General features: G+C 41.7%; 1 protein-coding gene and 1 pseudogene across 2 annotated transcripts in view; one reads left to right on the top strand and one right to left on the bottom strand.

The window, feature by feature from the left end:
* The window catches only part of LOC119853395 (solute carrier family 22 member 2-like), a 29,558-nt gene extending 17,445 nt beyond the window's left edge, over positions 1–12,113 (top strand). The window contains exons 8-11 of one of the 2 annotated variants that reach the window (XM_043511245.1): positions 722–830; positions 2,346–2,458; positions 4,315–4,414; positions 11,455–12,113. In XM_043511245.1, the coding sequence (XP_043367180.1) occupies positions 722–830; positions 2,346–2,458; positions 4,315–4,414; positions 11,455–11,503 (371 nt within the window). In that variant the 3' untranslated portion in view covers positions 11,504–12,113. Of the gene's footprint in view, positions 1–721; positions 831–2,345; positions 2,459–4,314; positions 4,415–8,810; positions 10,084–11,454 lie in introns of those variants that run through there. The other variant, XM_043511244.1, reaches the window with a different exon arrangement.
* LOC119852981 lies at positions 9,452–24,767 on the bottom strand (annotated as a pseudogene).
* Positions 24,768–26,492: the final 1,725 nt, after the last annotated feature.

Genomic DNA, 26,492 nt, shown 5'->3' with positions numbered 1-26,492 from the left:
CAACTCAGCCTGTAAGTTTGCACATGCAAGTTCACAAGCAGGCTGTTTTGGGCAGCCATGTCTTTGCACAACCCAAAGTTTGGATTTGCACACACACAAAGAACTAGTATAGACCTAATCTGATGGCCAATCCCAGTGAGACACACCAGGCTCTTACAAGATTTAATATATTCTTTTATACGTATAGTCTCAGGTGCACTAGTCACTTAAGACATAATACATCCTCCCTAAAGTTTTACATAAAGCCCAAAAACTGAGCTCAGCTGACAGAATAAACTCATTTTAAAACAGTGATCGGACACTTCATGGTTTATATGAGGAGGGGATGTAGGCTAATCAATTACATATGTGGCTAGAGCTAGGAAATCCTGAGTTCTAATCCTAGCTCCGTGTGTGTGACCCTTAGAGAAGTGACTATCTTTGCTGCTTTCATTTTACAAATAGGGAAACTAAGAGATCACTACTTACCCTACCTCCCAGGAGTGTTGTGGGGGTCAGTTACTTTATGATTGTACAGCACGCTGACAAATCTAAAATGCTTAAAATGCTCTGAAGTATTAGTATTGTAAACTGATATCGGGTGAAAGGAGACCGCATTCATAGCTGCCCTGTGGGATTCCTGTGCTGTATGGTTTTCACTAAATGCAATCTTTGATACTCTTATGACATGATCAGAAAAAAACAACCACCACTGTAATGCTAACATGTGACTTCCTTCCAGATATCCATTGGCTAAAAATTACTGCAGCTTGCTTGGGCAGAATGGGAATTACCATGTGCTATGAAATGGTTTGCCTAGTAAATGCAGAATTGTACCCAACATTTCTCAGGTGGGTGCACCGTCTTCTATTAATCCAATATAAAAGGTGATGGCTAAGAGTCTCTCTTTACTGATTCAAGGGTATCACAGAAACATGTTAGAGCCACAGACTGCACACTAGAAAAAATAGAATAGTGTATCTATCAAATGACAGAAGTTTCATTCAAAATTAAACAGTATAGCAGGCCACCTTAACCTATCCAAATACATTGCATAGCCCAATGGAGCAGAGCTTCATGTAGAACATTCACTGCAAAAGTTGTTTCAAATATCACAAAACACAGGATTGGATTTAAGAATAATCAGTCTATAGATAGATATTTAGCATCTACGTGAAACACTTTTGGCACTGGCTGATTTTAAGATTGATTCAGGACTGTAGCTGTGGTGATGCCGAAATGCTGGCCCCAGAAGATGGCTAAAAAGGAGCCAGTGAAGAATGAAAAAGCTGCAGCATCAGAGATCTAGTGGAAGCAAGCCAGGAGAGAATGATTGGGGCCTGAGAATTGCCAACAGATGCTGGCTGGAGGCTATTGCTACAGTAGGGGAAGCTGCTGGCCATGTAGTGCCCAAACAAAGTGATTTTGTATTTACAAAAAATACACCAAAAAAATAAATTTCAAACAATGTGAGCAGCAGCCCAGATAACCAGCAACTAGCATGCCATGGTGCCATAAGACACCCAGGTTCTGTTCTCTGTCCTCACTTCCTTCTCCCTCAGTTCACACTACTTGGAGGACAGTGCCACAAACTAAAGGTGGCAGGTTTCTGAAGTGTATGTCACAAATCATTTCAACACCTCTTCTGGCCTCATCCTTTTCCCCTCCTCTCCAAAAAAAAACCTGATCAAATGAAGGTATTATACAAGGAAGAATAGAAAACCTACAGGACATTTTTGTCCATCTCTTAGAGTGTTTTTTCTAGCACTTTTATCCAGTCTAGATCTATATCTCCAAAACCATGGGGCTTCCATTGCACCACCTAAGGAACACCTGCATTTCCTAGTACATTTCACTGGAAGATTTGCCTGACGTTTCACCCTCCCCCCCAGCCCTTTTTTTTTTATTATTAACTGCATCCTAATACTCTTGGTTATTATTAGCCCAATCAGAGGTGAACTTTTTAAAGTTCCTTTTTATTATTTTTATTTCCTCACCAATATTTGCAACTCTTCCCAATTTATATCATCTGTGAATTTCATTAACAAGATATTTATCCCCTCTTCCCAGATCATTAATGAAGACGTTAAATAAAATCAGGTCTCAGACCAATGCCTAGTACACAAACCAATTCCTAGGTTCTTCTGGACAGCCTACTAGTGCCTACTATGTTCTCATTATATCCCGGTGGGGATATTACCATTGCAATATGCAACAGATTAGACACATCCCTCCTAGTATTGTTAACAGGAATGGCTTGCCTACTCTTCTGTATGCATTGCTAAAAATGTTTAAGTGAATAGCTGCAGAATGCTTTTTAAACAAATTAATAATGGGGGAACATTTCATGTACATATATTTTCTAGGAACCTGGGAGTACTTGTCTGCTCTTCCATGTGTGATATTGGTGGGATCATAACTCCATTCATTGTCTACAGACTAGCAGAGATCTGGCATGAGCTGCCACTTGTAGTTTTTGGTAAGAGTTCTGTATTGTAGAGTGACTGTATTTACTGTATGCAGTGTTGTTGGAGCCGTGTTGGTCTCAGCAATTTAAAGAGACAAGGTGGGTGAGATAATATCTTTTATTGGACCAACTTCTGTTGGTGAGAGAGACAAGCTTCCAAGCTTACACAGAGCTCTTCTTCAGGTCTGGGAAAAGTACTCAGAGTTACAGATGCACAATCTGTCCAACCTTTTATATAGCAGTGACACCAAGTTAGTTTCCCGGACCTGAAGAAGAGCTCTGTGTAAGTGCAAAAGTTTCTCTCTCTCACCCACAGAAGTTGTCCAATAAACAATATTACCTCACCCACCTTGTTACTATGTCCTAGGTAAATTATTCCCATGGTTAGTTGCCCTCAACATAAAAAAAAATTGTATCTTATTTCTAGCTGAATTTGTCTAGCTTCAGCTTCCATCCATTGGATCATGGAATGCTTTTGACTGATAAAGAGCACACTACCATCAGAAATCTCTTCCCCATGTAGGTACTTTGAGACCATGAACCAGTGAGTTGCCTCTTAATCTTTTCCATTAGGCTAAAAGGAGCTGAATTTATTCAGTGCATCTCAGCAGGACAGATTTTTCCAGACCTCAAATCACTCTCGTAGCACTTTTTAGAAACCACTCCAATTTATCAACATCCTTTTTAAAGCGTGGACAGAAGGGAACACTTCCCCAAGTGATTTACGCAAGGTAGAAAGCCTGTGGCAGAGCAGGGAATTGAATCTTGGTCTCCTAAGTCAGCATCCTAACCATTCGACCATGCTTCCTTACCTCTTGACCTACTGGACTGTCAATGAATACTGGCCAGTTGCTTCCATGAGTCCTTGGGTGAGGGAAATAGCCAATTCACCACAGCCTACTCCCCACAGCAGCCAGTGATGATTCTCCAAAGGACTCCAAGCCCTAGATACAGCTAAGGAAAGCACTATATTTCCCTAGCACCCAAGCAACAATGTCGGAGGTGTATCCAGCTCATGGAACATTTAACAGACAGCGTGTGCAGCAGCAGATGAGACTCTGCAACACTTGATGGAAAGTGGGTGGGCTGAAGGATTTAGGATGGGTGGTTGTGGGAGGGAAGGAACAGATTGCCCAGGCAAAGGGATGGAGTCAGAGTGAGGTCTCCTCATTTGCTAATTGTGTAAGAGAACGTTCCTAGTAGACAATACTATGCACTAGGGATATAGTGTATTTTCCCTATTGTTCTCATGACAGAAAGATTCACTAAATGTCATGGCTTAGATATGCCCTGAATCACTTAATTTTCTTTCACTTTGGGCTCAGTGTTGGAATTTTGTTTGAGATGATTGCAGTATATTAGATACACCAGCTAAATTAGGTTAGGCTTTTACCACTGGCACATGGTCCCGAAGGGGTCAGACCCCAGTGGAGGACTGATGTAGCAGAGTGCCACCCCTTCCCTTTCCAAGTTCACCTCCTCTGCCAACAAGTGGGGAAGAGGCAGCTGGTGGCACAGGAGCATCCCCTCACCAGAGTAATTCTCAGCTGGCCTGTTGGAGCCAGAATCTGGCTCCTTTGTGCCCTCTGAGGGGTGCAGAGGCTAAGCCACATCTGAGATAGTGGCCCAGCCTCTCTTTTCTCATCTCAGAAGGGCCTCGGTAATAAGAGCAGTGCCTACTGAAAAAATGGAACAACTTGGATAAAAACCAGAAGCCATTTGCTTTTCTTTAAAGCCTTCTTACTCATTCAGCAGAGGCAGCTTTGACTCAAATTCATAATCATTGCTGCAAATGAATATTAAACTATGTAATGTTCACTATGTATTTTGTATCAAATTTAATCCTTTTGCATGATCTTTGTTCTAAGCTGTGGTTGGTTTAATCGATGGTGGACTAGTGCTGCTCCTACCTGAGACCAAAGGGAAAACTTTGCCTGAGACCATAGAAGATGTTGAAAATTTGCACAGGTATGGTACCATCCAGCCTAAGAGAAATTTTTGTCAAACCTTAACAAAATCTCCCTCAGAACAACATTTCATTGTACATCCCTGGAAGGATTTGTTGTTGGTCTTCTTTGCAGCCGCAGAAATGCAGAGGACTACAGGCACAGTGTAATACCTAAAAAGACTATGCAAAGTTTTTCCATTGGGTTGGCAGGATAGCAGATTTTAAATTATACCATTTTATTTCATTCAGGCTCCTAATGTCATTGCTATTCTTAGACTTGTTTTAACAAAATGTGAAGAGGGTGGAATCCTTATTCCTAAATATTCCAATAAATTTGTAGTGGTTTGGCTAGTTTGTGTCTTAAATGTAACATGTTGTACCACACCCACATCAGGAGTGATACAGTATTTCACAACTACAAAATATTGGCATCTGTTTTTGTTTTTCCCATGGTCCACTTTATGGTTCAGATCATTTTGAGTTGCCATCCCCTTCTCTCTACCAAACATTTTGTTAGTTTCAGATTGTTTGTTGCTGCAATTGCAAAGCACTACAGTACTTCCTGCCTACCAGGATTCCAAGAACAAATAATAGAGGTCATTAACTGGCCTTTGGATAGCAGTATCACGGCTACACTGCATGATCTACTCGAGCTGTACACAAGTATATATCTGAAAGGAAGTTTGTTTTATGTGGCATTTAAAAACCTGTGACCTTGACATTGGCTGTTTGATACAGTGACGTGCGTTACAACTGAGAGGCAGCAAACATTTGTCTGTAGGTATGTGGAATGAAGTCTTTGCTGTCACAGCAATAGCAGCTGTCATGGATAAAAGGGAACAGTGAAGAGCTAGAGGTGACTTTTGAACCCATGGCTTAATTCAGTGCAGTGTCTTTGTAGTAGGAAAGGGCCTTGGCAGTGAGTTGTGGCAGCTGATTCACCTTTTCTACCACCAGGAAAAAAAGTTACATAAAAGACGCAAAGGCAGCATTCCTAGAAAAAAGCTGGACTGGTGTCAGGTACATTGGCTGGGTTCAGAGTTCACATCTCATTTTGTTCAGTGACAGGGAAACTACACTCAAGCCAAGGTCACAGCTGTGCAAGGTAAAATCAGGTTCTTGTTTGGCTTATTTAATTGCCCTTATGCAGGGCAAGGAGTTTGGGGAAAACGGTCCCTAATTATATTTTATATAGTTTAGACACATATCCTTTCCAGTCAGAATACTAATGGATGCCAACTTAAAATGTGCCATAAGTGAAGTAGGGTAGGTTTACAAAGTGTTTTCTACTTTTTATATGCATTTAAAATAGTTGCTCAAAAGCTCACGGACAGCTCCCATTAAAAAAAAGAACAAGCAGGGCTGAAGCCAATGTGTGCAAATACTCCTGGAAAACACAGTGTGGTATTCACCCAGCCCATGTTCATGTTCTCTCTCTCTCTTTAAACCCTACGGGCCAGTTTCTCAGCTGCTGTAAACTGGCATAGTTCCATTGACATCAGCTGAGAATGTGGTGCTATTCACTTCAATTTAGGCACGACTGTGACTGATGGGGAAAGAAGAGAATAAGGAGAAAGAACAAGCAGGTAGAGGTGAATTTGACCCTCCAAGAAGCTATTCGTATGCCATGATGATTAAATGGCAACGTTGGCAGATCTCTGAAATAGGAAGCTGGGACTGGCAGGCTGCCTATGATTGGGGTTTCCTGACTCTTTGCACTATAGGACCCTGATTTTAGTTGTTTGTAACTTGGCCAAATTTCGGGGAGAAATGATTCAGCCATTTCCAAGAATAAAGCTAGTGGGAAACATTTTGCCCATGTTAAAAAATTCTTGTGCCCTCTCTTTACAAAGCTCTATCATCTCCATGCTTTCAGGCAAGGAATTTAGTAGTGGTGGCCTTTGTGTCAGGGACCGGCCTTGTGCTGTTCCTAGGAAAATCTGCCCAAATTCGGCCAAATTATAAGTCTTTGAAAAACTGCAGTTGGCACATGCTCTGTTGAGACTCAAGTAAATTCTCCAAAGATTCGGTTCACACTGGGCATGCTCCAGCCCTGGGGCCAAGCAGGACTTTTGCTGCACTTGCAACTCTAAGCTGCTGTGGGGCGGTGCCAGGCCCAAGCACCTGGACTGAGAGTAAGGAACCTGACTTTCTGCACTCTCAGTGACCCGCTGCTCAAGAAGGTGTTTGATTCAAATGCAGCGGGGACAAAAGCCAGGCAAAAAGCAGATTCAGAGGGAACAAAAGCAGAGGCTGTAGATTAGGACAAGGAACTCTGGCTGGGGAGACTGTCTGAGCAAGGAAACGGGGCTGGAAGTGGGGTCTAGGGGGACTGGGAGCCAGTAGATGGTGGAAGACAGAGTGTCTGGACAGGGCGGCTGGGCCCGAGAAACAGCCAGGGTGAAGAGAAGGTGGTGAGGGAGAGAGAGCTGATGAGTAGCCAGAGGAAAACTGGGACTGGTTGGGCAAAGAGACGGGGACAAGGAAACAAGGGAAGGACTCCAAGATTAGACCCAAGAGTAGGGAAATAGGGAGTGGGAGTGTGGATGGGGAATATGTGGAGGGCAATTGGAGCCAATATGGGGTAGAGAAGCATATTGGTTTAGAAGTTGGGCGGGGAGATTGGGATTGGCTGGGCAAGGGCAGGATCAGGAGAGGAGAAACTAGGATGTACTGGGCACATAGACTGGAACTAGGATGAGAAGGCTAAAGAATGTAAACTCAGATTAGCTAGGTGAGGAGAATGGAACTGGTGCAAGGATTCGAGGGTGGGAAATATATAGGACTACCATGGGGCAGGCTGGAGCATGTGAGGCTGAAGGATCACATGGGGGGGCAGGGGGTAGAGGGGGAATTGGCAGAAAAGTCTATGCCCTCTAGAGCCTGGAATGGAACCCACGATTCCCAAGTCTCACCATTCCTTTGCTCTCAGCAAATACTGTGAAACCCCCTGGCAAAGTGTGTGACTCAATCACCTTCCAGTGATTGTCCACAAAAGATAACATCTCTAAACAAATTAATATGTGATCATGTAATTAAAGACAGACAATCTCATAATGCATAGGCACAAGGGGCCAAATTAAGGTTCCACAGGCAAATTTCCTAAATTTTAAGTGGTTAACTTTGCAACCTGAATGGTCTTTTAACTTCGTGTGTGTGTGTGTGTGTGTGTGTGTGTAATATAGCTATATATGTGAAAACAAAGTTAGTAGTTTCTCAGTAGCTGGAGCTACTTTTTATCATGTATAAATTTTCATAAATTTTAAGACAAGAAGGAACCATTCGATCATCAATTCTGAGGCCCTGTGTATCAGAGGTGATGGAATCTCATCCAATTACTTCTGTATTGAGCCCAGTAACTTGTGTTTGGTTAAAGCAGATCTTTCAGAAAGGCATCTAGTCTTGAAGACCTCAAGAGATGGAAAAAAGAAAAGGAGTACTTGTGGCACCTTAGAGACTAACAATTAGAGACTATGCTGACAGCTTGTGCCAAATTTTAGTCTCTAAGGTGCCACAAGTACTCCTTTTCTTTTTGCGAATACAGACTAACATGGCTGCTACTCTGAAATCTCTCAAGAGATGGAGAATCCGCCACAACCTTTGGCAGCTTGTTCCAATGTTAAATCACCTTGTTAAAACTTGATGCCATATAATAGACCAAAAAAAAAAAAAAAAAAAAAAACCACCCCACAACCTTTCTACTTACATATATTTTTGCTCAGACAGAACGCTAGATAAAAATCTATGCTTTATAAAACATCCAAGGGAATTATTTCTCTCAGCAACATAAAATACTGCTTAAAATTAAACAGTAACACCAGCAAAATGGTTTGGTGGTAACACCAGCAAAATGGAGAGGAAAAATCAGAAAGTAAAGGCTAACACACTATTGATAGCTCTAGCATTTGTGCTGCATGTCAGTCCTCAGTTGGCATTTCCTGCATTTTGTTGGCTTGATCACAAATCACTGTTAAAACAGTTTTCTCCGCCAATCCATATTTAATTGCATACAATGTGTACTCCAAAGCAGTCACAGGGGAGTGTGGGAAAAGATGTGTAGCCTAGTTGGGAAGTTTGAATACATTCTTTACATCTTAGTGCAAGCTTACAGTCCTTTAAATGAAAAGCACCTGGTTGTTTCTTATAAAAAAAGGCCCATATTTTGCTATGACATAGACAATACAAGGGGGCCTTAGAACAAACTGATTCCTTTTCAGGTTAGTTCCTCTGTTTGTGTCTGGAAAAGAATTCAGAGATTCGTTTTTTTTATTTGCCAACCACAAACTAGTTTTTTTGTTTAAATTTAATCAGAGTAGAAGATACGCATCTTTTTAGCTGATCATTCTTTCGTTCCTTGCGAGAGCACCTGTTCTTTTCCTTATTCTCCCAATTGCCTTTTCTGTTTTGTTTCCACAGACAAAGAAAGCGCAAAAAAGAAGTGATTTACTTGCATGTTTCAACAACAGAAGTTGCACCTAATTAAATTAAAGAGCTGCTTCTCCCAGGGCCAGCCTTTGATGACACATTAATAGACTAAAAACAGAACATTTATATGACACACCATCTATTGTCATAATTTCTTTATTCTGCTCTAATACTTGCTACACATCCTTAAGTCAACAGACCACTGGTTATCATCCACAGAGCTGCATCTGTGACACACATCTGTCTTCCACCACTGATCATTGCTACTAGCTGTAGCTCAGTCCAAGACACTTAGACCATGTCTACACTATCACTTATATTGGCAAAATTTATGTTGCTCAGATGTGTGAAAAAACACACACCCCTCCCCCGAGCAACATACATTTCACCAGCATAAGTGGCAGTGTGCAATCTGCCACTGCCATAGCTACTGCTGCTCGTAGAGGTGGTTGTATTATGTCGATGGGAGAGCTCTCTCCCATCGGCATAGAGTGGCTACATGAGTGATCTTACAGCAGTGAAGCTGCATCAGTACTGCTGTAAGCTCCCTAGTGTAGACATGGCCTTAGGGGTTTCCAGAGGTTATTTGTAGGCCAACTATTTCAAAAATAAACAGCTCTCTGAGTCCCGCATGGTATCTTCAAGGCTTTATTGATAGAAATTCCACCAGAATCAACTATGCAGAGATACAAAATTTGGAGGGCAACAGGAATACATGGCGCCAAAGTGTAAAGTGGAGAGAACAGAGCAGAGAAGGGGCTGCAGTACACCTGGTGAGTCATTACTGACCTTTGTAAAGGCATTCATTTCAGAAGAGGAGACAGACACCAAATGGATATGGGCGGATGGTACCAAAAAGCCGCTGCCATTGCATTAAAGAAAGTTCATGCTCATCTAGCCTCATTACTTTCCTAATATTACTGTTTCACATACTCCTGTTCTATAAGCACCACAGGGGATATCAGGACTAGGAGAGAGATGGGCCACAAAAGATCTCCAGATTTTTGAAATATTGAGAAGTTAGGGAATCATAGCAGTAGGGCTTCTGAGCCTCAAGGATCCCCCATACACCCTGGTACTGTAAAGCCAAGTGTAGCTCTCCTCCTGTACATGGTTCTGATCACATCCATCATCTCACATGTGATTTAATCTGTGGCTTTGTGTTTCCCTTCTGATCGTTCCCAACTCTGAGCCACAATTCAGGCCCAAAGGAAGAGATGTGTAGAATGGTCTGATGATGCCTCAGACCAAATAAATAAATAAAATCAGCATTGTTCTTCACCCACACTGTATGTGGGAACTTATTGTTCTTCAGGAAAAGAGCTATTAGAGAAATATCTCATCAAAAAGTTTGAGCAAGCGAGGCCCCCGCCCAGCACATCCATGTTAAAGGATTTAAAACATCGCCTGTAGAAAACAAACAGAAGTTTAAACAAATGCAAGGCGAGTCTTTAGAAGCCATCTAACGTTGGTTTAGGATGGGGAGTATACATGCTGCTAGTGTTCACATTAGTAATATAACTGCCTCTAGACCTGAAGATTCCCCATGTTGTGACAGAGCGTCCCTGTCTACATGGGAGATAACTGTTTTTAAGACTATCATCCGTGCCATGCCCACCAATCAAACCCTGCTTCTCCTGCCACAGTGAGTTCATATCCACATACAACATCACTAGACAAATGCCTCCAGCATTTAGCTCCAGGATAATCATCAGCTCTTGGATCTGCAGAGTTGTTGGACTCTTTGTAAGGGCTGGCCCACAGATGCAATCACACAGCCTTACAGCCATGCTGCATTACACCAGGATTTCACAATTAGGTTTATTTTGTTTCCAGGATTTCCCTGCAGTGCAGCACAGGTGGGCAAGGTGTGCTTGCCTTCCCTTATGTGCTGAAATGTTCCATTACCTTGGAGCTGAGGGCCTAATCAAGAGAATTCAAACTCCCAAATCTGCAGTGAATTAAGTCTGAACATCTCCCTTGCGTTCGGTCTCAGGAGAGGGAATCCAGATGAGTCTGGATTGGCTTATTCCCTGCTTCTAGAAGAGATCCAGGGAAGGTGCCTAGCACTTCTTCATTCCCCATGTCACCCACAGGGCAGCATCAAAACCTAGAGAACAGACAAATTGGAACAAGGAGTACTTGTGGCACCTTAGAGACTAACAAATTTGTTTGAGCATAAGCTTTCATGGGCTAAAGCCCACTTCATCAGATGCATGCAGTGGAAAATCAGTAGGAAGAGATTATATACACACACACACACACACACACCATGAAAAAAATGGGGGTTGCCATACCAACTCTAACGAGAATAATCGATTAAGGGGGGCTAGTATCAGCAGGAGAAAAAATATTTTTGTAGTGATAATCAGGATGGCCCATTTCAAACAGTTGACAAGAAGGTGTGAGTAACAGTAGGGGAAAAATTAGCATGGGAAATAGTTTTTAATTTGTGTAATGACTCATCCACTCCCAGTCTTTATTCAAGCCTAATTTAATGGTGTCCAGCTTGCAAATTAATTCCAGTTCTGCAGTTTCTCGTTGAAGTCTGTTTAATTTTTTTTGTTGAATAATTATGACTTAAGTCTGTAATTGAGTGTCCAGGGAGGACAAATTGTTCTGCCTTCTTCTTTAGGAGCGAAAATGAAGAGGCCTGGCCTCTGCTGCCCCCTAGTGCTAGATGACGACCCAGAGAAGACTTCACACCAGAGCCAGCACCTGGGGAGGAGATTACAGAGATTCATATGTCCTCCTTCTTGCTCTTGCACCCAGTTTCCCCAAATCCTGGGACTGGCTATGATAAAAGTCCAGGATTCTGATATGGGGGGGAGAATACCTGGATTTTAGCCATTGCCTTCCTAGTACAGCTGAAGGGCTGCTTCAACTCAATATACAGCATGAAGAGATTTACCAGTTCAGATTCAAATGCTTCCTAGGTGCATCTAGTTTTCAGTTAGTCTAGCTGAACAAAAAAAAAAAGTGGGCTTATAACTGGAGGTTCGAAGCAGTGAATGAGGCAGCACACATTTATTCTGCTCTCTTCTTTACCCATCTCCATGCCTCTGACCTTCGGCCATCTCCACTTTCCTCCACCCAGCTCTACCCACATTCACTGTGGGTCTCTCCAATATTATCCTACTCCAATAACTTTCTTCTGCAGTTTAGGGCTTTTGATTACTCCCATTCCTTCTCACATTCCAGGCCTATCTCCCAGCCCTTTGAACACACTCCTTTCAAAAGATTATAAACATGTTGGAGGCGAGAAGCTTTAAATAGATTATTAAACTCTTACGTCTAACATTGTTCAATAACTGTTCTTCTAATTGCACTTGATTAGACTGTTTTGCTAAACTCCCTCTCTACAGATGTAATCTCTTATCCATAAAGGGTCATTAAAATTCCTTTTCCTGACTGAAAAACATCTGACACCTTGTATATAAGCTAAGGGGCATGCAATATATGAAATAGTCACTCCAATTATTAAACTACTTCTATAGGCAGGAATTGCCAGACTGGATCCAGGCAGTGATCCATCTAGTCCAATATCCTCTCTCTGACATTGGCTGGCACCAGATGTTGCAGACGGAAGTAGGAGAAACCTTGCAGTAGCAATTATGGAATAACTGGCCTATCGAAGCAGTTTCTTCCTAACTCCCATTTATTAGAGGCTACTTATGCCAGGAAACATGAGAACTTATCTCCCTCTCAGACACTGTCCTTATGTCATGGTTTTGACTAGATAGGGGACTATGAAAAGTTTCTCTTCATTTCTATGAACTGCTGATAACTTGAAGACACCAGTAATTACTAGATGTCTTCGTGCTCACTTTAGCCAATGGATTGGCTGTGATACCACGACATGGAGAGACAAGGTGGGTGAGGTAATATCTTTTATTGGACCAACTTCTGTTGGAGAGAGAGACAAGCTTTCGAGCTTACTCAGAGCTCTTCTTCAGGTCTCTCAGAGCTCTGTGTAAGCTTGAAAGCTTGTCTTTCTCACCAACAGAAGCTGGTCCAGTAAAAGATATTACCTCAACCACCTTGTGTCTCTAATATCCTGGGCCCAACATGGATACAACTACACTATATACTCTGACATACACACTTAAATGTTCTGCACACCACTAGCCCAGTTCTTCTCAGAGCTCCAACGTAATCAGCATATCTGCAACAGGATCCTAGTTCCAAGTGTAATTAAAGAAGAGGACGCTGAATTCATTGTTTACTTAAAGGGGAATTTCAGATGGTTTATGTCACATTCCAAAATGCCACAAAAGAAATGCACTGAATTCTTAATGAGAGCTGTCATTTTTGTCATAATCCAGCCTGGACCGGAAAGGCTTGCTGGGAAAGCAACTTGTAACTGGGACAGGTTTTGTATTGCATGCAATTACAGATATTGACTTTCCACATTCCAAGGGGAGATGTATTATTTGTGTGGGTGTAAGCACAGAACTACAGGAAATGCTTTTGCCTTCACATTCATGAAATTGTCAGGTTTCAGAGTAGCAGCCGTGTTAGTCTGTATTTGCAAAAAGAAAAGGAGTACTTGTGGCACCTTAGAGACTAACAAATTTATTTGAGCATAACAAATAAATTTGTTAGTTAGTCTCTAAGGTGCCACAAGTACTCCTTTTCTTTTTATGAAATTGTCACTGGAAATAAATACCCTTAGAATTGCTAGGTGACCCCCAAGAAGTTAGGCATGCCAAACATGTACTATGCAGCTTTTATTACAACACAACTGTATTTACAGACATTTAAATACAGGATGGAATTTCTACATTTGGTCTTCACAATCAGTGATTTATTCCTCTCAGACTCAACTGTTTTCATTGCATGTCTTTTCCATTTTGTTTGCTGCACACAGCTTTTCTATGTGTGCTCATTAGATAAACTAGAAAACTTCTGGGTTACAAGGTTTGTTAGGTTGGTGGCATGGTCTCTTCTGGATGGGTTCATAACTCATCTCAAAATTAATTGCAGTTCAGTCAAATCTAAACCAAGAACAAGCTCATTGTACTGCATAGATTGCCAATTCCTCTGGGACAAGGTTACACCACAAATTCCATCAGGCCCAGAAGGAGTTTAGCAGCAATCTTCAGACACAGCTGCAAGCTCTTCTCACCTGGATTGTTGTTATTAAATTGTTTAGTGCCAGCAGCGTGCTGGCTGTCTACAAGATTCAAAATGAAAACCATCCCTGTCCCCAAAGTGCTTGGAATCTAAGACAGACACTGTGATGATGGGACACACTGGAGAGGTGTCTGAATGGTTCACTTCTAGTGACTATCAGTCTTATGGAGAAGGCAGTTGCTGTGCAGATGGAATGAGAAGGAAAAACTATGAATAAGGAGTGACCAACAGGGAGACTAGAATGGGAAGAGGAAATTAATGGGGGCTTCCAAAGGGATGTAGTGAGAATTGAGACCAGAAATCTAAACTGGACTGGAGTTGTGGGGGCCTTGGATAGTGGTCAGTCAATAGCCTCAGTGCAGTTAGAAACCTCCATTCTCTCAAGCCAGCAGTTACCTCCGGATATCTTTAGTGCCTGCCACCTTGGAGCAAACCACACACCTGATTGGTGGTGGTGATTCTGAGGCACTTTACTCAGTCATCTTTCCAACATCAAAACGGTTGGCAACAGACCTGTAGCAGTCTGGGGTAGCCAGCTTCCAGATGATTATAGCAACCTACTTCTGGACCAGCAAGGGTGCCCTCATCTACACTGGAGGGTAGGAGCAAGCCAGACCCACTGCTGTCATTCCAGGTCTGCATAAAGATGTGATCCCACTAGGCTGTGCTTGTGGCCCTGTCTCAAAAGCACCAGTATATGTAGGGGGCATCAACAGTTATGCCGATTGTACTGAGGAACATTTGCCACTGCAGGTCTGCCAAGCCAGGGTACTCTTCTTCTTCTTCTGCCTCCTCCTGCTCCATCATGAAATCCATCAGGTACCTTTGGTGGGTCAGAAAACACCGCTGAAATATCCACCAGCACCTCACGAAAGCTCTGCCCGTTTCCCAACACAGGAACGAAGGCAAAAGGAGAAACTTGTCAAAAGCCACCTCCTCCATCTTGCTGACTCCAGTAGCTGGGAGCACAAAGATCAAAATGACTGCTGGGCAGGCTGCGTTGATGAGCCGTTCAAACTTTCTGTAGCATGCAGGGTAGGCAGTAAAGTTTGCCCACAGTGCATCATAGGCAAAGGACAAGAGTGGGCACATTTCAGGAGGGCACTAGGGACTTTGGGGTATGGTTGTTTGACTTGAGTCAGCGTGCTGCAGTGTTCATGCCAGAGCCCAGATTCAACCCCAGAAAATTCTTAATGTAGGATTAATAATCAACCAGTGTAGACTTTCAAGCACATAGTTCTCTAACATGGGTCAGCTGATGCAAGTTCTACTAACCCTTGGGTTTCATTGCAGTGTAGAGATACCCTAAAGTAATCTATGTATTAATAAGTACTCAAATACTACAGGGATGATGGTAGTGCAAGTATCTGAATAGATATGTGTGTACTCTATGTGATTAACAACCAAGTTTCAAAACTACTGTCCTAAAATGTAAATACACCATAATATGGTAAGATGGAAGAAGGTACTTGGTAGCTTGCTGTGCCTTTTGGACAATGAAACAGAAAAAAAATCTTAAATATTAGGGATTAGAGGTGCATAAAAGGAAGCAAGGTTCTAAAGTGTGTGTTATTTACAAACTCTTTTTGTATTATTATGCCAAAGACAGATCACATTTGGAGCATGCATTAGGGTGACCAGATGTCCCAATTTTATAGGGACAGTCCTGATTTTTGGGTCTTTTTCTTATATAGGCTCCTATTACTCCCCACCCCGTGCCAATTTTTCACATTTGCTGTCTAGTCACCCTAGTGTGCAACTTCCTGTGTTTGCACGTGGAGGTAGATAATTTTCTCCCTAGGATTTTCTTGCCTGAAAAGATGAAGCAAAAACAAAAAGGGAATCAAAACAATGATGAAGTGAGAAAAGAGCATGCAATATCCAGAAACAAAGTATAACCAGGAACACAGAACACTAGTGACCAGCTAAATAAAATGGTAACATTTTCAGAATGTCTTCATCCTATTTTCAAAAGTGATTTAGGCACTTTGGAGTAAGACTAATTGGAATTAGGATCTTAAGGGCCTACGTCACTTTTGAAAATGGGTCTTACGCTCCTAAATCGCTTAGACACTTGAAAATTTTACCCAACAGCCAATATGCTAATTCAACTTCAACATCAGTTTGTAATTCACTTGGGATGAGTATCCTGCAAATGTTTTGTTCTTGGTAGTATGTGCTTGAACATATAACAACAACTGTTGACTTAATGCTTTATCTAAAGGTACACAAGCATAAGCTTAAACTTTTAGCCTGTGTGTAGCCCCATCGATTGCAATGTGACTACTCATGTACTTAACATTAGGCATGTGCTTAGCTAATTTGCTAAGGTACTTTGCCTATCTGAAGAGACATATTCAGCAATAACATAGCGCATTGCATAGCTTATAGGCTAAACGGCAAATATTAGTTTTACCACATACTATGTGTTACTTCATATAGGTGTCATATATAGTAAATTTAATTGGATTTTTAAGATGTCATCATGGGTTCAAAGGTCATCTAACCTCATATGCACTTCTGGTCATTGACTTCTGACGTTGTGAAAATGAGCTGTCTATTTCCAGTGTTTGCTATCCCTCTCAACAAACATTGCTGCCTGACATTACTGCACTCAGTGGCTGATAACAAGGACTCATCTTTTTTTATTCTATTATTTTATAAAGAAAAACCTCCCCCCACCTGCCCAAACAGCATTTGGTCCGTCATACAATGAGTTTGAGAGGCTGATGTTGCTATCCAAAGTTCAACTAATGGCCTACGTTTGTTCTTCTCAGTTTCCAGGCAAGTAGTTTTCCCAGTGCAACAAACTGAAGCAGGAAGGTTCCTAAATTAACAAGCTGTGCTCTAGAGGCATAGAAGGTAGCCAGCCAACCCACCCAAAAATAGCTCTGGGCAGGAAAAGGTTTTGAGTAAACTATCAGAGTCACAATCTGCCTACCCATTTCCCCCTACTATACCCTGTGCCAGACCCATACCTGGCACAACATCCTTCCCCTGGCATGTCAGCATAACTACGCTAGTCAGCAAATTCAAGGTGTAGAGTCATGGCTCCCACTCCCTTCTCCATCCTGTCCACTTGCACCAGTTTTGGATGCAACATCCCCATGGATGCTGCTTTCCTTCCTGTTCTGCTACCATGATCAGGGTAGCCACTGCAGGCAGTGAGAGGGTACATAATGCAAATTCCAGGTCACAATATTGCCATCAGTCATATGTAGATAGATCACACTATTTTAATATTTACAGTATTTATAAACATCAAATATGGTTATAAGCTTTAATAAGAAATTATCAGAAGCAACACAGAGTTTTCTTTGGAGAACACAATGTCAATCTACCTGTTTTTCTTCTCAGTCCTAAGAAAAATCACCATTGGAATAAAATTGCAAAATAATAATTTCACGGGATTTTGTGGTGTATTGGGAGGAGGGACAGGATGTATGCACCTGCTGGAGATGTCAAAATTGAACATTTTTCATAAGGCCATTAAACACCAGGGATCAAGTGGTCACCATTATACACTACAATTACCTTCTGAATGCAAAATGAGCTTTGTCATTGTCTACATAGCATTCATATCCCTAAAACTCAGAAGTATACTGCAGTAACTACTCCACAGATACCACGATGATTTCAATGACAACCACTGGATGTACATTTACATTGTAGCTTTTTCTGTTAGTCTTTTCTTTTTCAAAACATGAACAGCTCGAACAATCTGAATGTGCCACCTGACTCACCTATGCAAGTTTTCTACAGCTTCAGTAGTCTCAGGCAATATTTTCCCTTTGGTTTCAGGCAGCAACACCACCAATCCACCAGCAATTAAACCAACCACAGCTTCAAATTAAACTCACACGAGAAGACCAAGTTAGAACCCAACTCGCATCATAGGATACATTTGATGCCATCTGGCTGCAATAATAATTGCTGAATTTAATTAAAACAACAAAGTTTGTAGAAGAGATTTTGTTTTTTAACATACAAAAATAAAGGGCCAAATTTTGCTTTATAGCGAGAGTGTGTGCGTGTGTATATATATTATATATATATATTGTATATAGAATTTATCACAAGGCAGGTTCACAGCTTTTCAGGGGTCTCATTGCGGCATTACTGAGATAATTATAGATAGTAAAGTTTAATTGTAAGCTACGTACTGTAATGGTATATATCAAGTTGGAAAGGCATGTTTGAGGAATGATAGTCGGTATAGTTGTACGACATGAAATGTACTGGATTTCTCTGTCACCATGAGAACAAGATTTTTAAAATTACAGTTAATCTCTTACTCACTAAATTCCTGGTTACCAACTTTCATAAGACCCATTCTAAAAATGCATGTATTAAGTCCCTTGTAAATAATATAAATATGATCTTTATTAAAAATAATGTATTGCCGTCAAAAGACAGACTTCTGGCGATAATGCACTAGTCCAAAGACTGAGATTTTGCAGTACCTGGCCTGAAGTTTAGATTCACTAATATCCAGGAAATTTCAGCTTGTTTTGAAGAAGGCTGCTTACTAGTCTATAGCCTTTTTTTTTTTAATTATTACATGGTTGTCCAATCAAAAAAGAGAATATTGACAAGACTGAAGTATGCAACATCCTTAATAATCCATAAAATATACCAGACTGGCACCATTTGAAATGACAACATCTTGTCTCAACACAGAGACCAAACCACAGAAGTGAGAAAATGACTCAAATGAATACTGTCAACAAATTGACATGTGATCTGAATTTTGGTAAATTTCACAATCCTCTTCAACTTGTCAAAGCAACATTAGTTAGTTTGCAGCTTTTAAAAAAAAAAAGCACATAAGAAACCATAAATATATATGGAAGCAGACTGACTACATACACAACTCAGAAGTGAACTATTCGTTTATTATGATTTGAAGGTTTTGTGAAGGGAAAAATATTCTCTCCTAGATTTGGAATCAGTTTCTCAGATTTGTTTGTCATGATAACTGAGACATGGTTAATACACCTGAGGAACACTCCACAAGAAGCTAAGAAAATACTTACCAAAAACTATAAGTGGCAGCTCATGCCAGATCTCTGCCAGCCTGTAGACAATGAATGGGGCTAGTATCCCACCAACATCACACAAGGAAGAGCAGACCATTACATCAAGGTTCCTGATTGAACAGCAAAACAGTTATTGCATTATATTGGTCTGAAAAAGTTCTATAGCTGGAACAGAATACATTTGCCATAAAATTGTGATGATTAATTATTTGCATTACTGCAGTGACTCAAAGCCCAGGCATGAACCTGGACTCCTTTGCACTAGACACTGTGCAAACAGAACAAACGTCCCTGTCCCAAAGAGCTTACAATCTAAGCATGAGACAACAGATGGGGAGTACAAGGAAACAATGAGACTATTGGTCAGTATGATAGGCCGTGGTCTCAGCAGCCTAACCATAATAAAATACCAAAATAGAATCACAAGTCCTGATTCTCTCCTGCCTTGCTCCTCATGAAGTCATTCACACCTGTGTAACATAAGACTATAGTCCTACCAAATAGCCATGGGAAGGTTTACACCTCTTTTGCATAAGTGTGAGTAAGTGATTCCCTGAGATTCAGAGAATTTTCTTCAGTTTTGTGTGGGCTCTCTCTGCCTTGTGCTGACTGGCTGGCTACACCAACCCTCCTCATCCCTCACTGTCTGTCTCAGTTTCACCCCACACCAGCCCCTCTTTACTCTCTTCCAATCTGTTCTGCCCTCCCTTCCCCACTTCCCTTCTCATTTAGCCGATTCCCACCCCCATAAAAATATCATGAAGTTACCTCTCCCACCCACCATTTCTATCTTCTGTTTAGATGGTAAACTTTTCAGGGCAGGGACCATCTACTACTCTGTACAGTGCCTAGCACACTGGGGCCCTACTCTTCATTGGCCCTTAAACACTACTGTAATAAACATGATTAATAATAAACTTCAAGGTAGTAGAGAATCAGGCTCAGCGTGTCCAATTAGAACCTGCCACCAGATAGAACAGAACTTTGAAAATATTAGCTACATTATTTTAAATAACTGTCAATGTAGAGAGATGTTCAAAGGTCCGCCTAATGTAGATCCATAACAAACAAACAAAAAAAGCCTTCAGTAGCTTCCTAAGTAGAGCTTATAGGCAGAATGATCTTTATACAGGTTTCAAATGAGCGTATAGGAATCTAGCAGTTTCTACATAATATGGGCTAAATTTAGATTCTTTCAGGGTCTTTTTTTTTTTAAGGTGATGAATGCATGTACCTAAAATCCTCTTATAAAACTGCTATCCAAAGCCAGCGTTCGTGGTAGATTAAGTTTCATAGAGTTTAAGGCCAGATGGGATCATAAGATCATCTACTCTGTATATCACTGGCTCTTAAATTTCATGCAGTAACCCCTGTACTGAGCCAAGTAACTTGTGTTTGGCTAAAGAATATCTCCAGAAATGCATCCAGTCTTGACTTGAAGACTTCAAGGGATGGAAAATTCATCACTTCCCTTTAAGACCAAAAGGTGCCCCAATCCACCAACGTTTCATTGGCAGCGCATTGTATAGGGAGAAGTTGCATGTTCTATTCCTGCATTAACTTGTCTTTTATTCAATTTTCTACGTGATCCATTTGCATAATGTTCTTTAGACATCAATACATCTATAATTCTGGAGCATTTCTGTACTAATTGTTAAGTCAGTATAAAATACAACATATCTGTCAGTTTCAACAGCTGCCTTTCACATCATGCTGTCCCCAGAAAATGCACTCACCTCAAAAACATTGGGTACAGTTCAGTGTTTACAAAGCAAACCATTTCAATAGACATTGCAATTCCCATTCTCCCAATGCAACCTACAGTCACTTTTAGCCAGTGAATATCTGCAAAGAAAACAGTTATTTCACTTACAATGTTTTCTGGAGGCTTTTTGGGACAACGGTCATTGGGTAGGATGGGGTTATCTAATGAAACAATGTTAATTTTAGAATCCAATAATCCTGTATTACTTTAATTTTATTAGTTCGAAAGAACTGCTATTAATTGTATAAAGCAGCAGATTAAAACAATCAGTACCACGTGAGTTATTGTTAAATGTGATTTGCAAAGTTATCGTATGGTACCCTATTTCCCCAAGATATTTCCTATTAATTCAGATGTCTGCAAAAATGTAGACTTTCATTTACTCCATCTCAATTCTGCGGTGCGGAGGGCTGGGGGTGCGAGAAAAGTCTCCAGCACCTGTCAGGTACATAGCTACAATCACAGACATGCTTTTGCAAAAACTTTCAAATCTAGACTATAGCGAGACAGATTAATGAGGTCCCCAAGAGGAAACACTGAGAAGGTAAACTACTGAAACCTCTGACAACTCACCTTCAGGGATTAAAGCCATAATGAGACAGGCAGCGCCTGCCACCAAAGTTGCCACAGCCCAATGATAGCGATGGCCAATGTGATTGATTGTGAGAATGATAATGAAGGCAGTTGGAAATTCAACAAGGGCAGAATAGAAGAAATCCAGATACATGTCCCCACCAGCCATTGCCATGTGCATGATGAGCCCCTAGTACAGAAGAGCAATGGTCAACCTAGGCAGAGAACAGAGCCCAAGCTTCTTAAGAGATTTAGTCAAAGAACAGAGACCCGTTTCCTCTTGGAGCACACATACACAAACCTTCTGAACCACAATTAGGTCAACAAAACCCACTTCAGCTCTAATTTACTCAACAGTGTAGATGAAAGCCTGAGAGCCTGAGTGAAGAACAGTAGAGATTAATGCTGGAAAGCAGAAACTAGAGGTAGAGTTTACAGCCCATAAAATAATACAGTAGTTCAAGAACCGAGCGTTGAATATAAAATCGGGTAGGAAATATCAATAGTATCATAGACTCAGGCTAAAAAAAGCTTTCAGCCTTCTCATACTTCTAGCTCTGAGTTACAATTATGGACTTATGACCACTGAAGGAATAGTCCTTTGTCAAGTGCCCATTCTGCCCTCTGCATCCTCACCATCAGACATAATGGAGACTCAGATGGGCAGTTGGACAAGCAATGCATTTTCTAAATACCTCCTCTTAACGGCTCAGAAGGTTGAAAAGAGCTCTTAGTTAAGAGCAAATTGACCATGCAACTGGGGAGTGAGTTCAGAAGGTAGGCAAATTCCCCTCGTCAAATGCTTGTATTAACATTCTCATCTTTCCTCAAGAAATAAATTTACCTGCAATTGTTTCATATAAGGAAGACGCTAAGAGCTTCTCCACATGGCAAGTTACTGGGTGGAGACCCAGGGTGTGAATCTACAGCACACCAGCTTGCCATGCAATAACGTCCCACGGGGAACTACTACAGTGCGCTGAAAGGCCGGGAGCGTGGCTTAGTGCAAGTCTTTCACTGCACTGTAGCAGCATCCACGTGACAAGTTACTGCATGGAAAGCTGGTGCACTGCACAGTTGCGCCGTAGTAGTGGCTTGCTGCCCAGGAGTGCACCACATAAACAAGCTCTAAGACTAGGAAATTCTGTCATGGCAACACGGATTTTTGTAATCATCCATGGTGGCATATGGTTATTATTTGTGATGTGGCAACATTGAGGTTGGGGTTGTATTAGACACAGAAAACACACAGTTCTTGCCCAGAGGAACTTGCAATCTAAGCAAATGACAAACTCTGGTCCAGTTCTAGGGGTTAGATATGTGGTGCTGTTACACATTGTTAGTTTGGCAGAAGAGTCTACAAAAGGAGAGAATAAAAAAGGTGCAATCAAAAAGATGGCCTCTTCTACCTGGTTTTACACTTCTTCCTCCCCTTTGGTTGCTTTTGCTAATATAAACCCTGCTCACTCACTCACTGGTTGAACAAACTGGATATAAGAACTAATGGCTCTATCACGGAGTGATTTCTCTACTGTACACAAGGCCAAAATGACTCCCCATAGGCCTTGCCCAACCTTGTTAATAGCACAGATCTCTGTTAGTGCAATTGGTGCAAATTTCTGCTGCTCTTGTCTATGCTTAGGGGTCAGCACCAGCAGATCTACAGAGATTCATAGAAGCCGATTGGTGACTATGAGCTATTCCTGAGTGCAGGCAAAGCTGACGGAGTCACTTTGGCTTTGTCTATACTAGAGAAATCAGTATTGCAAACAGATTGCTTTACATCAATAGTTCCACCATCAAATGAAAGTGTCCACACCGCAGCTGCTTTACGTTGATTCCGGTGAGATGGCTCCTTCAGCCAGTGAACCTCAGTCCTCAGATCAGGGACCCCTCCCGCACGGTATTCCTCAGTTACCTCCCACTTCTCAGCAACCCCCTCCATCACACTTTCCCCAATATCTCCCTATTCCCTGGCTAAAGTCAGGCCTGGGATAGGGAGACATTTCTGGGTACGGCAGATACTGTGGGGGCGGGGTCACACTAAGGACAAGGATGCAATTATCAGACCTGATATTGAGCCAGTTGTGCCAGTGCATTGAGCCAACAGTTACTCAACTGATTGAGCTTGCACCATTTTAGGCTACCTCAGTTCTTCCCCCTATCAAATTTTGGGGTAACTGATACCAGTTTTTGCCTCCTTACAGTTGACTGAAGCACTTGTCTACATAGATGTAACGAGCTCTTAAATTGATGGAGTGGGGAACAAGTTTAACTTCTCTATGTGTAGAGAAGTCCTCGTGTGGCCCCATAATTCATCCATTGGTGACCAGACACATGAGTCATCATGGCAATGGAGCGAAACTAAAACCACAGTTAAGAACTCTAGCTCATACTATTCCAATGATCTCCCCTGACAGGACTGAGAGTAACCGAGAAACCTCCCTATCTGTACAGGAGGACAAAGGAGGAAGAAAGTCTGGAGCATGAAAAAACTGAGTTCTGAGTGCAGAAAATGGGGGCAAGACAAAACTGGAACTTTAATGCTTTGTAATAAAAAGTCTTAAAATTAAAAAAAAAATTAAAAGTTACCAGTCGTACATCAAAATGAATGTGTGTTTCCGCATCTGAGGTGTCCTGACAAGGTCCATGAATGAAGGACTCAGCTTTTCCCCACCTTCCTCTTCAAGGTTAATATTCTACAGAAGAACCAGTGCATTGTTAATTAAGAGCTAAACCAGGTGACAGAAATTTATCATGTTAAAGCAAACAGGAAGGGAGGGGCTTGTGATGTACTGGACATGTTACTTAATACAATAAGTAAGAGCTTCCTAAGAAATGCACCATTCCATTGTGATTATTGCATGGAATATGGAGGAGAAGGATCACAATGATAATGAGGGAATTCTTTAACTTCAACAGTTTTAGTCATTCCTTATCTTTTTGATCTGGCATTTCTAAGTAATTTCTCCAGGATCTCCAGCGTAATTCTAAATAATTTCCTTTTTCTTTAGTCTTAGCTGAACAGGGTCACGAGTCAGCAGCACTGCAATGCAAAATGTTTCAGCTCTGGAATAAATAAGAACCTTGACACAGCACTGACACCTGGGGTCTATTCCTGGCCTTGTTTCCAACCTCCCGCATGACCTGGGGCAAGGGTCCGAATCTCTCCTTGCACCAGCTTCCTCATATGTACAATGGGAATAATAGTTATCCAGCTGGGACTGTGCGGTTAACTTTGATATTTACCAGCATGTAGAATTCCTCAGGTGGAAAGCATTATAGAAATAACTTTTCTGATGTTCACCTACAAGCATAAAACCTCAAGCTCACCTGAAAATGGGCAGGCAGCTTTTTCCCATTCTTTTTGGCAATATAGTTCACAATCTTCATGGCCTTGTCATTCTGCTTCTGAGATATCAGCCACCTTGGAGATCAGGCAGACACCTGTAACAAGCAGATAAGTAAGCAGACACTGCCATACAGAAAACAAAATGGTGCATCCACACTGAACCAAGGCTGCAGAGACAGTACTTCAATTGAACACAGTGACATTACTTTCTGCTTTTCAAGAAAAGAACAGTTTGCCATGCTGCAAGATGAAGTTGGAGGAGGAGTCTTGGCAGTAGCTTGATTTTACTGGAGATGAACACACTCATGATAAAACAATAAATAATATGAAAACCTTGCAATAAGAACATGTGTACCACTTGCCCAGTCAATTTCTTCCTCATGAGGAGCGATTTTCCAGCTACAGTAACTCCTTGTTTAACGTTGTAGTTCTGTTACTGAAAAATACTACTTTAAGCAAAATGATGTAAAGTGAATCCAATTTCCCCATAAGAATTAATGTAAATAGGGAAGGTTAGGTTCCAGGAAAAAAAATTTTTTCCCTGAACCCAACCTCCCCCATTTACATTAGTGTGTGTGTGCGCGCACACACACACACACACACACAGAGTACAAGTTTTAAACGAACAATTTAGTACTGTACACAGCAATGATGATTGTGAAGCTTGGCTGAGGGTGAAGTCAGAGGGTGGGATATTTCCCAGGGAATGCCTTACTGCTAAATGATGAACTAGCACTCGGCTGAGCCCTCAAGGGTTAACACATAGTTGTTAATGTAGCCTCACACTCTACAAGGAAGTACAAGTGGAGGGAGGGTAGACACAGCATGGCAGACAGACAGACATATACACAGTGTGCATGCGAGAGAGAGAGACAGACACACACCGTGTGTGAGAGACGCACATTGCGCCTTTAAATATGCTGACCCCACTCTAAGTACACTGCCTTTTTAAGTACATCAGCAAGTTGAGACAGCAGCTGCTGCCAGCAAACTCCCTCCCGCCTGAGCACTGTCGTGTTTCCCCCTCCCCCCCCCGCAAGTTCTGTGGAAATGAGGTACAGGAGTGGGGGGGGGGGGTACACCCTGACATCAGCATCCCTCTTTCCCCTCCCCCACAGCAAGCAGAAGGCTCCTGGAAGCAGCTCCAAGGCAGAGGGCAGGAACAGCACATGGCAGTGCGGGGAGGGACACCTGAACTGCCCAGCAATTGATAGCCTGCTGGGTGGCTGCCGCGCAGGGAACTTAGGGGAGCTGATCGGGGGCTGCTGGCCCACCCTGGTTCCAAGCCCCCACCAGCTAGCTCCAACAGGCTGCTCTTCCTGAAAGCTGTGGACAAAGCAGGCGGCTGCCAAACAACGTTATAAGGGAGCATTGCGCAACTTTAAACGAGCATGTTCTCCAACTGATCAGCAGCATAACAACGAAACAACATTAACCGGGATGATGTTAAGAGAGGAGTTGCTGTACACCATCACCAGACTCCACACACACCACTCTAAAAGCACTGGAACTCTCACTCCATTTACTCATGTCAAATAAAATTCACAAAAATAGACAAAGGAAGAAAACAAAACTATCCCCCTAATCCCCACTCCAGGCAGACAACTCTTCATGACCCAAGTGCTCATAAAAAGAAAAGAGTGAAACCAAAAAGATACAAGTTAATTCTTTTAAACAATAAATCAAAATGATCTACTAAAAAGGAACCTATTACTTTTGGTTGTGCCACAAAATATAGTGTCATTTTAAAAAAAATTGTGTGCAGCAAACCACTTTAAATAAAAATACTTCACCATTGGACAACGACA

Source organism: Dermochelys coriacea, chromosome 3, assembly GCF_009764565.3.
Source record: "Dermochelys coriacea isolate rDerCor1 chromosome 3, rDerCor1.pri.v4, whole genome shotgun sequence".
In the NCBI taxonomy this organism is placed as follows: domain Eukaryota; kingdom Metazoa; phylum Chordata; order Testudines; family Dermochelyidae; genus Dermochelys; species Dermochelys coriacea.
The sequence above is the reverse complement of the archived record's forward strand: the minus strand, read 5'-3'. Positions and strand labels throughout refer to the sequence as shown.